This window comes from Bubalus bubalis, chromosome 18, assembly GCF_019923935.1.
Source record: "Bubalus bubalis isolate 160015118507 breed Murrah chromosome 18, NDDB_SH_1, whole genome shotgun sequence".
Classification (NCBI taxonomy): domain Eukaryota; kingdom Metazoa; phylum Chordata; class Mammalia; order Artiodactyla; family Bovidae; genus Bubalus; species Bubalus bubalis.
The window spans coordinates 46,130,684-46,145,127 of record NC_059174.1 but is presented as its reverse complement, the minus strand read 5'-3'; the positions used below and the strand labels follow the sequence as shown (position 1 = coordinate 46,145,127).

At 58.8% G+C, this 14,444-nt stretch overlaps 1 protein-coding gene across 3 annotated transcripts; it reads right to left on the bottom strand.

Moving 5' to 3' along the window:
* Nucleotides 1–37: 37 nt before the first annotated feature.
* ARHGAP33 (Rho GTPase activating protein 33) lies at nt 38–13,526 on the bottom strand. Of its 3 annotated transcripts, none has more exons than XM_044932250.2 (22): nt 13,351–13,525; nt 11,337–11,434; nt 11,174–11,258; nt 10,739–10,819; nt 10,495–10,632; nt 9,986–10,078; nt 9,165–9,287; nt 9,000–9,077; nt 8,848–8,914; nt 8,706–8,765; nt 8,460–8,612; nt 8,273–8,375; nt 6,916–7,060; nt 6,756–6,838; nt 6,564–6,671; nt 4,647–4,792; nt 3,852–4,005; nt 3,622–3,767; nt 3,468–3,542; nt 1,775–2,449; nt 1,285–1,676; nt 38–1,203 (listed from the first exon to the last, which is right to left on the bottom strand). In XM_044932250.2, the coding sequence occupies exons 1-22, from the start codon at nt 13,354–13,356 to the stop codon at nt 427–429; spliced, it is 3,786 nt and encodes a 1,261-aa protein (XP_044788185.1). In that variant the 5' UTR covers nt 13,357–13,525; the 3' UTR covers nt 38–426. The 3 variants fall into 3 exon arrangements, with proteins under 3 accessions (XP_044788185.1, XP_025125596.2, XP_044788184.1); XM_025269811.3 differs by having other exon boundaries at nt 38–1,200; XM_044932249.2 differs by having other exon boundaries at nt 38–1,676; nt 13,351–13,526.
* Between the last annotated feature and the right edge of the window lie 918 nt (nt 13,527–14,444).

Here is a 14,444-nt window from a genome sequence, read left to right as displayed (position 1 = left end):
TATTCATTGAGCCTGGCTCCAGCATGACAGCAGCAGCCACATTTTCACCATTTTTATTCATTAATTTTGTCAGATGGTTTAGTGGGGTGTGTGTGGGGAGATAGCAGGAGCAGTCCCCCACCCCCGTGCACAGGACAGGACATGCTGGGGACCCCTGGAGGGAAAGGGAGGGTAAGGAGTCAGCCTAACCCTCTCAGATTTGTGCGAGAGGCCCCAGGATGGAGGATGGTGGAGGGCAGGCATGCCCGTCAGTCCAGGGTAGGTAGGCTATGATAACGGGTTAGGGACCCACATCAAAGGCAAGTTACAAAGTTAGAAACCTGGGGTAGGGGTCAGAAGCTCAGGAAAATATAAAACAAGGGATCAGGTTGGACCAAGATCAGTGAGAGGGGAAGAGAAAGAAGGAGGGTCCCTCCCAGCTCTGGCTCAGCAGTAGCTTTGGGTCTGGCTCTCAGGGTGGAAGGACCAGCTGGGAGTAGGGTAGGGGGGTGGGGGACCAGCCCCCTCCCTCCCTTGCCCCCCATTCCTGTACAGGGACCCTCGGTGGTGCTCGCCCCCTCTCCCATAGGCTGGTGGGGCTGCCCTGTAGGGGAGAGGGTCTGGAGGGCCCCAGGGCCCAGGCACCCTGTGAGGGGTGTGGCGGCCCCAGGGGGCCCGCTGCTTTTGGGGGAGGCGGGGGGCTGGGGGGCCAGGATCAGAGCGACTGCGAGGGTGGGCAGGAGAGGAGGAGCTGGAAGAAGCGGGTGAGGGGCCCCTGGGCCCCAGGGCTAGGTTGACATAGAGGGGTTCAGGTCGGGTGGGGCGCCGGGCCGAGTGCTGGGGGGCTGAGTAGCCAAGGTGGTCATGGGGAAAACAGGAGGGTGGTGGGTAACTGAGCAGGAAGTCGGGGGACCTATGGAGTGGTGGGGATTGGCCAAGCATGCCGTACGAGGCATTCAGCCTGTCTGGGGGCATGGAGCGCAAGGGACTCCAGGAGCGAGTGGGGCCAGAGTAGGGGGACCCCTCACCCGCCTCGATCTCATAGTACAGGTTCTCTCCTCTGTCCAGTGGTGCAGGGGGAACCAGGGGGCTCCTCCAGACTGGGGCCGGGGAGCTGGGCTGGAAGGATGGGGAGCCGAGGGGGTACAAGCCTGGTTTGGGGACCCCGAGGAAAGGTGGCAGGCACTCCCGGGGGGCTGAGAAGAAGCCAGGGGTGGGAACCTGCTGGGGGACAGAACACAGGAACTGGGCTGCCATCTCTGGCGCAGCCCCGCACCCCCCACCCATCCTGAGCTGGGCACTGACCTGGGAAGGGCCTCGGGGTGCCCTCCTTGAGGTCCCTGTGGGCCGCTGGCTCCTCACCAGGCTCCCATCACTTTGTTGCCTTGGTAAGGAGGGTGGGGGTCCCGGAGCCCAGCCACCTGGGTGGGCTAGGGGGTGGGGGGGTGGCCCACTCCCTGAGGTCCCTGGGGGCTCACTGCCAACCTCCAGGGACAGTGAACGGCGGAAAGGGGACTGAGGAGCAGACGGGGTGCTCCCCTGCTCCTGCTGGCTCTGTCTCTGGGCCACCTGCTGAGCCCGCTCAGCCAGGGCCAGGGCCATGAGGCGTGCTGGATTTTTGGGAGGCGGGGGTGGGGCCCCCCCCGGGCGCAGGAGGGACAGGGGAGGGGGCAGCAGCGGTGAATCCATACCAGCACCTAGGAGAGGAACGGGAAGAGGAGTCAGCCAGGTCTTGGGCACAGCCTCAGGGTTGTGACGGAATGGGCTGGGCTAGGCTGGGCTGGACAGGACACACCATGCTGGCCTTGGGCTCCCCGGGGACCAGGCAATGCCAACTTGCTGCAGATCTCTTGTTGGCAGGTGTCACTCAGCTGGGCCTCAGCTCCACGCAGCAGCAAGGGGATGAGGTGGGGGCGCAGGCCCGGGCTGGGGCTGAGGGCTGGTGTTGGGGTGGCCGAGGCGGGTGTTCCTCCAGCCCCCAGCAGCTCCAGGACAGCAGGTGGCACTGACACAGACAGGGGCTCCGAGATGTCCAGGGCAGCGGGTGAGGCAGGGCTGGTGGGGCCCCGGGGAGAGAGGGCCTGGGGGGTTGCCCTGGGTGGAAAGGCAGAGGCGGGGGCTGGGGGGGCCGGGCTGGCGGGAGGTGCCGGGTCCCCAGGGGTGGGGCTGCTGCATCGAAAGGTAAGGGGATCAAAGTCAAGCCCCCGGAGCCCCTCCAGGCAGCGGGGTGGGCTAAAGTCCAGCTCGTCACCGTCGTCTAGCCAGGCCGAGGTTCGGTGTGAAGGGGAGCCAGAGAGTGCTCCCAGCCCAGCTGCAGAGGACTCGGAGGAAGAGGAGGAGGACGACTCGGAGGAGGACTCGGTGGACTCGGATGATGACAGGCTCTCGCAGGAGCCCGCGGGTGCGGGGCCCACGGGAAAAGCGTCACTGCTGGAGTGGGGTCGCCGTAGCCTGTGCAGACGCTGGAGGCCTGGAAGGGCAGTGCAGGGGAGGGGGAGTTAGGGGTCAGGGATCAGAACTACCTACCCAGATACATCAGTGAGAACAGGACACACACCCCCAGTAAGTTGGGAAAATAACACACAGAGACACATCTCTGCCTAGGGTCACAATGGCTGGGGATCCAGGGAGAGCTGTGCAGACTCATGGATGATAGAGGACATCAGTGGCAAGTCCATGAAGAGAACTTTTCCAAAGGCAAGAACAAAGTCTGACAACCCCACTGGCTACAAGCTTGAGACCAACAGGATCTCATACCCGGTGGCTGGGAGGACAGCCTGAGGCGACCACATCTGGGAAATACTTGGGGCTCGTCTTGTACAGCTGGATGTGGGCGTATCATACAGTGTGCGCCTCCACTCCTGGGGCGCTTGTCGGAGCCTGCAGATCCACCAGGAGGGGCATGGACAAGCATCCCCTCCCCTGGGGGGACACCCACACTCGCCAGTGGACAGTGATGGAGAGGAAGGTGCCTGAGCTACACCAGCCGTGCGGACAGCAGCCTGTGATGCAGTGGTGAGTGAGCACACACAGCGCGATACCGCTTTTTAATGATGCCCTTTAATCAAAGATTCAAACAGCTAGCAGTGTGTTGTTGACCCCTACACCTGTAGGGGACAAAACTGTAAAAGCAAAGGGACGAAGACTATCAGAGGACGCCTGAGGTGGGGAGGCAGCCTGAGGTGGGAGGGGAGGAGTTCACACGTACTGTGGTGGGAGGCCTTTACTTCTGGCCAACGGGTTCATGATACTATTTAATTTTTTTCGAAACGGATGAACAAAAGACTAGGAGGACCCTGCGTGGGCCAATGACCAGAGTGCATCGTGAACCAAGAGTGAAGCTTTATCAAACTTATTGTACGTAAGGTCCAGATTAAAACAAAAAACCCCAAGAGCCCCAAATCTGAGAACACCACGTGGAGGCCAGCTCAGAGCCCCAGTCCCTCCCAGCTCCACCTGGGCACAGGCAAGGGTCACCCCGTGCTCACCAGCCCCACTGGCCTGCGATGACAGAGACTCCTCACTCTTGGCAGACCTCAGTGTGACAGTGTCAGGTCGGCAGCCTGCAGGGAGAGGACGAAGGGTCATGGGGGCACTCCAGGGTGCCTCTCCAGCCACCACGCCCACTGCCCGGCCTCTGACCTGAAGGCTGCGGTCGGGCCCGGGTGCCCCCTAGCCAGGGCAGAGGCTTCTTTCGGGGGATGCTGGGGCCTCGGCCCAGTGCAAAGAAGGTCTTCCAGCTGCTACCTCCAGGCTTCCGCTGTTTCTCGCCTCTCTCCCCTTTCCTCCTGGAGTTTGGGTCAAGACACAGGAGGTTGGCTGAGGAGCTGGGTCCCCCAGGCCAGTCCCTCCCTTCTGGATATCCTACTCACCTTTCCACAGGTGAAGTTGGGGCCTTGGAAGTTGTGGGCTCGGTGGGTGTCCCCAGCCGACCCTGGGTCCGAGCCTGGGCTTCCTCTAGTGTTAGCAGGCGAGTCGAGGGGCCACTGCCCGCAAGGGACTTGGGCCTGGGAAGGAGGCAGCGGCCTGAGGAGTCGGGAGAGGGGGCAGCCATCAGCCCTGGGGCTGTTGAAGGCCACAGGCAAAGCCAAGCGCTACAGCCCAAGCCCCGGCCCCGCAGCGTGCCCACCCGGGCTGGCAAGGCAGGGGGCCAGGACAGATCAGGCGGGAATGGGTGGGCAGCAGGCAGGTGAGGAGTGAGGAGGAGGAGTGAGGCAGAACGAGCTGATGAGGAGGCAGCTCCCAGCAGCCAGCGAGGATAGCGGCTCTGGCTTCAGTTACCTCGGGCCAGAGGGCCCTCCGACGTGCTGAGTCCTGACTGGGCTGGGGTCCAGGGCAGGGCAGGGAGTCTGGGTGGGGCCGGGGCAGGGTCAAGTCTGGGGACCTCCCACCTCCTCCCAGGTGGACCCATGGCCCCAAGTGCCCCCAGGAGCTACAAGGGGTGAAGGAAGAACGATGTCCGGGCCAAGAAGTGGGGATCCTGAGCGTAGGAGCTGAAATGAGAAGGCGGGGGAAGGGGAGGGAGAGGCCGGGGCGGGGTCCTCAAGGAACCAGAAGGGAGGTCCAGCTTCAGTGGGATAGGGATGGGGCTGGGAGCCCACCTACCCTCCCACTGCAACCCTGACGATGGGGGGTGGTAGTCAGAACATGGGATAGGATTGGCATACCTGCAGGGTCGAGGCCAGCAGATGTGAAGGTGTCGCTGAACAGGACGTCCACATGGGTGAGCAGGAATTCCACCACCACCGACTGTACCCGCACCTCCCGGAAGGCTGCTGCACCCCCTAGCCCCACTGACTCCAGCTCCATGGACCTGGATGGGAGGAGAGTGAGGGTGGCCGGGTGCCTGGAGCTCCAGCTGGTGGGTTCTGGCCAGGGGAGGGTGGGGCGCCGTGGAAGCAGTGACTGTCATTCAAGGTCTCTGACCTTATCAAACTGATCACATCTAGAACTAGATTCTCAGCCTTTCCCCAGAACCTGCTCCCTCCCTGCCTATCCCATCTCAGTCAATATCTTGGTATTGCCCTTGACCCCTCTTTCCCTAACACCCACATCTAACTGCAGGAGACCCTGTGGGCTCCACTCATAAACTCTATGCAGAATCTGAACTCCCCATGCCCCTACTCTGGCCCCGCCTCCATCCTCTCCCTCCTGGACCAACACACCACCTCCTCCCTGTTCTCCCTGCTCCCCGCCAAATCCCTACAGTCTGCTCCCTACACTCAGCCAGAGGGAGCCTGTGATCCCCTAAGTCACAGATCAGGGCCCTCCTGGCTCAGAGCTCTCCTCTGGCTGCATGTCATTCCTGGTAAAAGCCAGATCCTTACCATGACCCACAACTTGTAAGTCTCTCCCCTGTCTGTTCCTGCATCACCTCTCTGACCTTACCATCTCCTCCCCTTCAACCCTGCACTCTCTCACTCAGCTCCAGGGACACTGGGCTCCAAAACACTGGGCCCTAACCCAGCTCCAGGACCTTTGCACTTGCTATTCCCTCTGCTTGGTTTGCTCCTTCTCAGCCACCCAGGTCCTTCTCTTACCTCCTGCAGCTGTTAATTCAAATGTTACCTTCCCAACAGAGTCTTCCCCACCTATTTTATTTAAAATTGTAAACCTATATATCCCAGGTCTGTCTTCATTTTTGCTCATAGTTCTTATACCTACCACGTACTAGCTATTTATTTATTTATTTAGCTGATTCCCAAGAAGACCTGACCTCCTCCAGGACAGAGAACTTGCCTGTCTCGGTCACCATCAAATCCTTTTGGGCTTACCCTGCTGCTGGCCAAGAAGGACTTCTTCCTGAAGCCTTCCCTGCCACTCTATCTAAAAATGTCAAGTGCCATGACTGACCAGATCTCCCTTCCCTACTTTGTAATCTTTCTCCTCAGCCCTCATCACTGTCACACTGTGCTCTCTTTTTTTTTGGTAATGTCCACTGTCATCTCCCTCATAGGATTGTGAGCTCAGAGCGTGGGTTCCTGCTCACCACTGTGTCCCCAGTGCTGAGAACAAGGGAGGGCATACGGGCACCCAACACTTAAGAAATATGTGTTGAGGGACTTCCCTGGTGGTAGTGGCAGGAGTCTGCCTGCCAATGCAGGGGACGTGGGTTCAATCCCTGGTCTGGGAGGATCCCACATTACTTGGGGCAGCTAAAGCCCGTGTGCCGCAACTACTGAGCCCATGAGCTCTAGGGCTGGTGAGCCACAGCTAATGAGACCCTGTGCCGCAACTACTGAATCCTGGGTGCCCTGGAGCTCACATGCCACAACTACTGAAGCCCATGCGCCTAGAGCCTGTGTTCTGCAACAAGAGACACCACCACGATGGGAAGCCTGTACACCACAAGGAGTAGCTCCTGCTCACTGCAACTAGAGAAAACCCCAAACGCAGCAACGAAGACCCCCACAACCATAAATAAATTACAAGAAAAGAAATAATGTGCTGGGTGAAATGATCAAAAGAGTGAAAGTTGGATGGGTTCCTGGGGTGAGGTTGGTGGGGGGGGGCGGGGAGACTCCAGGCCCAGCCTGGGAGTTGGTAGGGAGCTGGGGGAGCAGGCTGGTGAGCTGCCAGCTTACCGTAGCAGGTTAGGTGCCCAAACGATGGCCAGGTTGCGGGCGTGCATGCTGGTGTTGGCACTGTGTCTCGCCATGCGGGCCAAGTGCCTCAGCAGGTACTCCAGGGTCCTGGGGGTGGGAGTGGAGAGGGACGCCTGAGCCTCACCTCCCTTGGGAGTCCACCACCACCCTTCCCTTCCCCTCCTGGTTTACCGGTAGTGCGGTGGGGGCAACTGCTGGATGACATCGTGAACCCTCACCAGGCGCTCCTCCTCGCCTGGCACCGACATGGCCTCCTGAGACAGTGCACAGTGTGAGCGGGGCTGGGCTGCCGCCTCCCAGCCCCTCCTACCTCGCGGTCACCCTCACTCACACTGAACTTCCCGTAGAGCTGGTAAGTGAGTAAGGGGTTGGGCAGCTCTCGGAAGTAGAGCTTGCAGAGGGAGGACACGCTGTGGATGTCCTGCAGGAAGGCGGGGCCAGACAGTTCAGGGATCCTCTCACTGTCGAACTCATGCCTGAGGCCACCACGTCAAGAAGAAGATGCAGGTCAGAGCTGGCCCACCGGGCTGGGTCCTGCCCCCACACCCAAAGTGTCCACAGGTAGATGCAACCCTCTTCCTGTGCTGGCTTTTCAGAGGCAGTACTTACTGAGCCCCCTTCCTCCCAACAACCCTGCATGCCAAAGACAAGGGCGCCCCATTTACACAGGAGCACACTGAGGCTCTGGTGGGAGACACCCTGCTTGTAGCTACCCAAGCCCATCTGCCTCCAGAGTGTGACTAGGCTCCATCCACAAAGTTGTGCCATTTCCCTGGCTCCAAGAGGCACTGGAAACTGCAGCTGGAATCGCAGCGGCCTCTGCTCACAACCTGGCAGCTCTCTCAGGTGAGAAAGCTCTATACACGGGACCTTGGCCTCAGGCTCTCTGCTCTCGCCTGGAAGCCGGGGCCTCAGCGCTTCCCACTTCTTAGACTGTTATGCCTATTGCCCCTCTTTGGCTCACAATCCTTCCTGTGGTTCCTCTCTTGCTGCTGCTGCTGCTAAGTCACTTCAGTCGTGTCTGACCCTGTGTGACCCCATAGACGGCAGCCCACCAGGCTCCCCCGTCCCTGGGATTCTCCAGTCAAGAAAACTGGAGTGGGTTGCCATTTCCTTCTCTAATGGATGAAAGTGAAAAGTGAAAGGTAAGTCGCTCAGTCGTGTCCGACTCTCAGCAACCCCATGGACTGCAGCCTACCAGGCTCCTCAGTCCACGGGATTTTCCAGGCAAGAGTACTAGAGTGGGGTGCCATCGCCTTCTCCGGGTTCCTCTCTTACTCCCAGTAAAAGCCAAGAGCCTAACAGTCATCAAAAAGGGCCCGTGAGCCTACTCGCCCCTAATCACTTCTCAGACATCATCTCCTGCCACTTTCCCCTCTCACTGGCTATTCTCTCCATGGTGGACAACCACAGTGCTCGCTCCCCCACCTCCTCCACAGCGAGCTCTCTCCCAGGAGGCCTTCTCCACTCACCTTGATTTCTTATTATGATCTCCCTCACCCCATCTTTTTTTTCTCCAGGCCACCTGTCACCTATTGTCAACTCTCTCCTTTCCTGTCTGCCTCTCCTTCCAGCACGTGGACCCCATGAGGGCAGGAGTCTCCAGCTGTCTCATTCACCATGGTGTCCCTAGAGCTTAATGCTTGGCATGTGGCAGGTGCTCATGAAGGTTGGTGGAGGGTCCTCACCGTAGCCTCTGGATGTTGGATGACACACCCGAGAGTCGATAGATTCCATCCACCACCCCGTGGGCTTCAATAAACTCAGAACAGCAGCGCAGCACCTGGGGCACTGGGAGAAAGCAGGGGTTGAGTCTGCTGCTGTGGGTCACAGCCTTGGGGGGAGGAAGGGCAGGGGAGGCGGACTGGGCCTCACCGTCCTGGCCTGAGTTGCTGAGGTGTTCTCCCAGGTCACAGCCAAATACCCTCTGCCGCAGAATGCCCCGCTGCCGCAGACGCTGCCGGGAAGGGCGGGAGCGCATGAAGGTGCGGAGGAGGCCAGCCAGCTTCCCCCGCGGCCGGGGCACCGCTGTTGAGATAAATGCTGGTCACACAGGGTCGCATGGGGAGACGGGGCAGGGTCTGGCCCCTGGTAATTACCAACGGGTAATGTTCACATTACCTGAGGTCAGAGAGGAAACACCCTGGGAAGCCAGGACACCACATGGGGGACCGTCGGCATCTGCAGGGTGAACAGTGGTGGAAAGGATGGAGGGCAGGGAAGGGATGCAGGAGGGCCTCCCCACTCTGCCCAGGACACTCACCCCCCTTTAGTCCTGGACCCGGCCGCTCCGTGAATAGTTCCACACACTCACTGGGGAAGAAACCGACCTGAGGAGGGTTTGGGGTCAGTGGCGGGGCCACCTGAGCTGGCGCAGTGCCCCAGCCCCACCTGTCCAGCTCTAGCCAGGCTCACCTGGAAGCCCCGCTTGCCCCGCCACCAGCTCCGATCCTCCGTGGGCGGCATGTCAATCACAGAGACAATGTCCCCCACCTGGGAGTGGGTGGGCATGAGGAGGCAGGGTCAGAAGGTGCAGACGAAGTGGGAGCCCAGCCGGAGTCTGCTCCCCTACAGCCTTACCTCGAAGGACAGCTCGTCAGGTGCCTGGGCCGTGTACCGCTTTACCACATGGGCAGCGGCCACTGCGGGGATATTGAGTGAGGCCTCTTCACTGAGGAGCAGTCGCCGGCCGTGGTTGTCCAGCTGAGATGGAGGGGTATGTGGCAAGGAGAGGCCAGTAGAAGGCAATAGTAAAGGCCGAGAAGGTTCCCCCACTGGAAGCCACCCCCTGTCCCCCATCTGGGTGCCCCTGTCACTCAGAGCTATTGGTAAAACACCCACACTCTTGCCCCTTCCAAAGCAAATTCCCTTCCATGTCCCAGGATGCCCCTGCCCGAAACCATGCTGATTCACTCCTGCACCCACATCCTCCACAGCAAACATTGCATATCTGCTATCTGAAAACCTGCACTCTTAGCCTGGCGTTCTGCTGTTGCTGCTGCTGCTAAGTTGCTTCAGTCGTGTCCAACTGTAGCAACCCCAAGGACTGCAGCCTACCAGGCTCCTCCGTCCATGGGATTTTCCAGGCAAAATTACTGGAGTGGGGTGCCATTGCCTTCTCCGGCATTCTGCTAGCTATAGCCAAAACTATTTCTAGCCAGTATACCAATATTCCTTGCAATTCTCACATCCCCACAGCCCAACACCTGCACACACACACACGCACACGCACCCACTTGCGTTCTCTCTCACAGGCAAGCACCCACACAGACACTGAAATACCAGTGCCTCCTCCACTCCGGCTCTTTTCTTTCCTGTGCCCACACACCCTCCCAGGCTGCTTCTTGCTCCTCAGACATCCCTCCCTCACTCCCAGCTCCAAGCCCCCTGCCCGGGCCCACCTCCATCCAGGTAAGCACCGGCCCACAGTTGAGGTTACTGTCCACCAGCCCTGACAGGGTTTCCAGGTACTGCAGCAGCAGCGGCGCCAGCATCTGGGGCAGGTGGTCAGAGTGGGGTTTGTGAGAAGACCCCACCCAAGAGAGCCCACCGCCCTCCTGTACTGCCCTGGCTCGCCTCTGGCAGGGCTGAAATTCAATGTGAACACATGGGTGCCGCTCCGCTGTGAAGTACTGAAATACTGTCGTATCAGTTGATAAACAGTCTGGGCCAAGGCCCTGTGTGCCCCCAGCGGTCTGGCCATTCTGACCCTCCCCTGGAGCCCCCTAAACTCCCCATGATCCTAAAAACTAAAGGGAGTCACCCTGCTGCAGTTCTGAGGCCCCCAGCTGGTTGGAACTCAGGACATACCAGTGTTTAATATTTATCTATTTCCCCTGCCTTGATGGTTTCACCCATCACTAGTGAGGACACACCTTGACTGAAGCAGGAGCTGGGACAGGTAGTTTACCTGGGCAGCCCTGGCGCCCTCTGGGGGTGGAGGAAGCTCTGGGAGGCAGGAAAACCTCCGGTCAAATATGCATCGGTGGAGGTGGGCATCCAAGGAACGGAAGTCATCGTAACTGCGGAGAACTGGCCAGGAACGGCCCTGTGGGAGTGGGAAGGACGGGGGATACAGCAGCTTCATTATACTGAGCTGAGGACCATGGCAGTCAGTTCACCGGGCCAGAGGAGAAGCGGGGTGGCTGCCGCACCTGACAGGTCACCTGCACCCCGAACACCAGTTCATTCTCTCCAGAGACGTTTGGACCGTCACGCTCTGGAGACAGCAGGAGCTGCAGAGGGAAACAAAAGGCCCTGGTGAGGGTCTCACTTTTGTCCCTGTCCTGACCTCTCCAGATCGGCACTATCGAGGGATGGGACCGTGTCCGCCTCCTGGGTCTCCCCACAGTCAAGGCCTGGTGATGGCTCAGTCAGAATCCAAGGTCCTGGCACAAAGTTCACACCTAACAAAGTCATTGCTGAATGAATAAAGGAACAAATGAAGGAAGGAACAAGTCTCCCCTCTGCCCTACAGCTCCTGCCACTGAGCAGTCACTCCCAGCGGGGAGGTTTCAGGTGTAAAGTGGCTGATGCTGCTTCAGGGTTGGGTGGGATCCCACCTACCCACCTGGGTGCAACCCCCATACCTGAATGTGGCCGAAGTCAACATTCTCGTAGTGGAAATGGGCACAGTCTGCCAGCCGGGGAAAGGGACCTCGAGGAGCCGAGAGCCTGGGGGACAGACGACAGATCACTAGCAGCCCTATGCTTGGCTCCCCTCCTAGGTTGAGGCTCTCCCTCACCTCTCACCTCTTCCCAGGCTTCCCCTTCACACTGGGTCCCCCAGCAGGGGGCAGGGGCTGCACCGAGCCCTCCCCTGGGCCATCCAGGCTGTCAGTGCTGCGAGCCTGTACAGCAGAAAGAAGAATCAGAGGCCCCCAGAGATGGGAGCAGAGAGACAACGGGAGCATTGTTATCTGGCAGCCTGGGCCTGCAAGCCCGAATTGCTCCACACACTGTCCTGAGCATGGAGTAGAGGGGTAGGTCAGGGGGAGGTGAAGGCCGGGCTCAGGGTAGGTCTGCTTCTTCATGTGTAGTCTGGAGTGGGGGACTGAAAGAGCAGGGGCCATGGATGCGTCAGGGGAAGAGCATGCTGGTACTATCTCTCCCTGTTTAAAAGCCTCCTCTAGCCCCAGGAGAGAAGGGGTTGTGCCTTTCCACGCCTTTCATCAACATCTGGACAATCACAGCTCCCATCTTATCAGTCTCCCTGCTTCCACCTCTCCCTTCCTGCCAGCTTCTTCACAGCAAGAGTCAGTATCATTTTCACAAAACACAAATCTGCCTCTGTCTCTCCCCAGGTCAGGGATCTTCAATGGCTCCCTGTTGTCTTTAAGATAAAGTCTAGATACTGTGGTCTCTGCTTACCTCTCCAGCCTCATTTCTTCCCACTGCCTCTACTCTCAAAGCTCTCAGACTTCTAAGAGTCCAACAAAAGAATCATCTTCTCATTTCCTTCTAGGCCTTTGCAAAGGCTGTTCCTGCTGCATGGAACACTCATCCCCATCTTTTCCCCATGCTTTCACTTAGCCCTCAGATCTGACTCTCATGGTAGCCTCCCCCATCCCAGGCTTGATGATGTTGCCTTAACTTCCCTCATTACAGCCCTGTGCACTCTGAGATGTCCCCATCTGGTGACAAGTCCACCTCCCCCACTGGACTGAGGCTCAGTCCCTACTCCCCCAGCATTGCCCTGCACAGAGCTGGGCAGAGAATTGAAGCTCCTCACAAGTAGGGTTGTGCTTGATTCCTCTCTGGGTCCCAATGCCCAGTGCCAGCTCAGTCACCCAGCAGGGGCTGGGTAAAATCTGATGAATAAATTAACCATCTGCCAGATGAGGATTTCCCAGAATGGGCCCTAGCCTCTCCCTCCTTCATTCTCCTACAATCCTGACTTCATCCTTTGGGTCTCACCCTTGGGTCGGTCCCCCTCCAGCCCATGAAGCTCCCCAAGGCAGGATGGGTTCTGACTTTCTCCGTGTCTGGAGCAAAGGGGCTACACAGAGGTCTCAGTGAATGCTAAGTGAGGGAATGAGGGAATGAATGGATGAATGAGCAGGAGCAGCATGGTGGGAGAGGGAGACGGTGGGGGAGGGCGGATGAGGACAAGAAGATGGAGAGGACCCAACGATCACATCGGGGGGTACAATGCACGCTGGGGATTGAAGTGGAGTAAGGAAGAGGGGAGCAGTTGGAGAGGCTGAAGTAAAGGTTCAGGCTGATGCGGGGAGAGGGTAAGGGAAGGTTGGTTTAGAAGGACTGGGATGGGATGAGAAAGGAGAAGAAAAGGGTCAGGCTGAGGATGGAGCCGGGTGGGGGTGGGGCTCAAGAATGAGAAAGGGGCTGATGGTAGGAGGAGGAGGGGTCTAAGCCAGGGAGAGGAGGAGGATGGGATGACGATGCTGAGGATGGATCTGGGACAGGGGCTGGTGGAGGACTCGGAGACCCTCAGAAGGCCTCCGCGAAGGCCGCTTAGAGGATGAGGGGTCCTTCCCTGGACCAGCCCTTTTTCCTCCCAAGTCTGGGTCTTCGGCTACTGTCACCCCCATACAGGGCGTGGAACGGGGATGCGCGTTGAGGGGGCGGGGCCGGGGTAAGGGCTCGAGCCCAAGACCAGGCCGGGGTACGAGAGGGACCGCGATGAGGGGTGAGGGGCGGCGCGGGCCGCGGACTCGGGCGGGGCCAGGGGCGGGGCGCGTGGGGCGTGGCCGCGCGCGGACAGACTGACTTCGCCGATGGACGGACGGCCGCGTGGGCGCCTCACCACCATAGCCGCGTAGCCTCCTCAGGCGCCAGCCGCGCTGGACCCCTCGCTCCTTGTCCTCGTCGCCGATGCCGCCGCCATGGCGACACAAAGGGGAGGGCGCGAGCCGCGCGCGGGCGGCTGCAGGCCCCGCCTCTAACGGCTGCCCGTGGCTCTGGCGCGCGCCCTCCACGGGGGCGGGGGCAATGAGGGACGCGGCGCAGAATCTCATTGGCTCTACCCTTGGCCTTAGGACGACGCCCCGCCTACCTGGCGGCTAATCATTGGCTTCGGCTTGGGTCCTATTTCTGGCTAGATCTCTTCGGTCCCGCCCCGCGAAGTTTGACAGCACCTCGCCCATGCCTGCGTTTCATTGGCCGTCATTCCCCTCCTGAGACACACCCCCAGGTTCTTTATGCTTTGCTTTTAACATTTCCAACACTAAGCAGTGGACCCTTCCCTTAGTCCACTGTCAGTGATGGCTCTTCTGACACTTAGCTGGCTTCTCTCATGAGCGCAAGCTTTTCTCCACTCCCTAAGCAGCTCTTTAAAGTTCCGAACCCCACTTTGTCAGTCCCGACTCAGCCCCTACCCCTGCTCTTGGAAGTCTAGGAACATTGGGCCATGGATGTTTTTCACTGGCTCAGATGCCTCGCACAAACTCAATTCTAATTTTTCCTGTTGTTGACTGAAGCTCAGAAAACACTCTGTAACAATACCCTTTTCAAGAGAACTTGCCATTGGTCATGCCCTCAACAAGGTCCTCGAAGGTACATCCTTGATCAATCCATTCATTCATTCAAAAACTCTGATCACTTAATTTGTGGATCTATCAGTAACCAAAACGGGGGAAATATACCCTGCCCATATGGAGCTCAAAAGCTAGTGGGAAAAGAATTTGCAAAATAAATATTTTAAAATATGGATAAAAATTAAGCAGAGATTGGGGAAAGGGAGTGTGATGGAGGAGTCAATTTACAGCTACTTACTTCAATTTATTGAACTTGTTGACCTCACTTCCACAACAGGTATTTCCCACATGAAGTACCCTCTGCCTGGAATATTCTTTGTGCCCCCCCCCCACCTCATTGAAACACAACTGCAAATCCTTTCAC

What these genes read in the sequence shown, in the direction of transcription:
- ARHGAP33 (XM_044932249.2), bottom strand. An exon ending in CTGACGAGCTGTCCTTCGAG is followed by an intron (nt 9,078 to 9,164) that starts GTAAGGCTGTAG and finishes ACCCACTCCCAG; the next exon opens with GTGGGGGACATTGTCTCTGT. An exon ending in CAGCAACTCAGGCCAGGACG is followed by an intron (nt 8,376 to 8,459) that starts GTGAGGCCCAGT and finishes GCTTTCTCCCAG; the next exon opens with TGCCCCAGGTGCTGCGCTGC.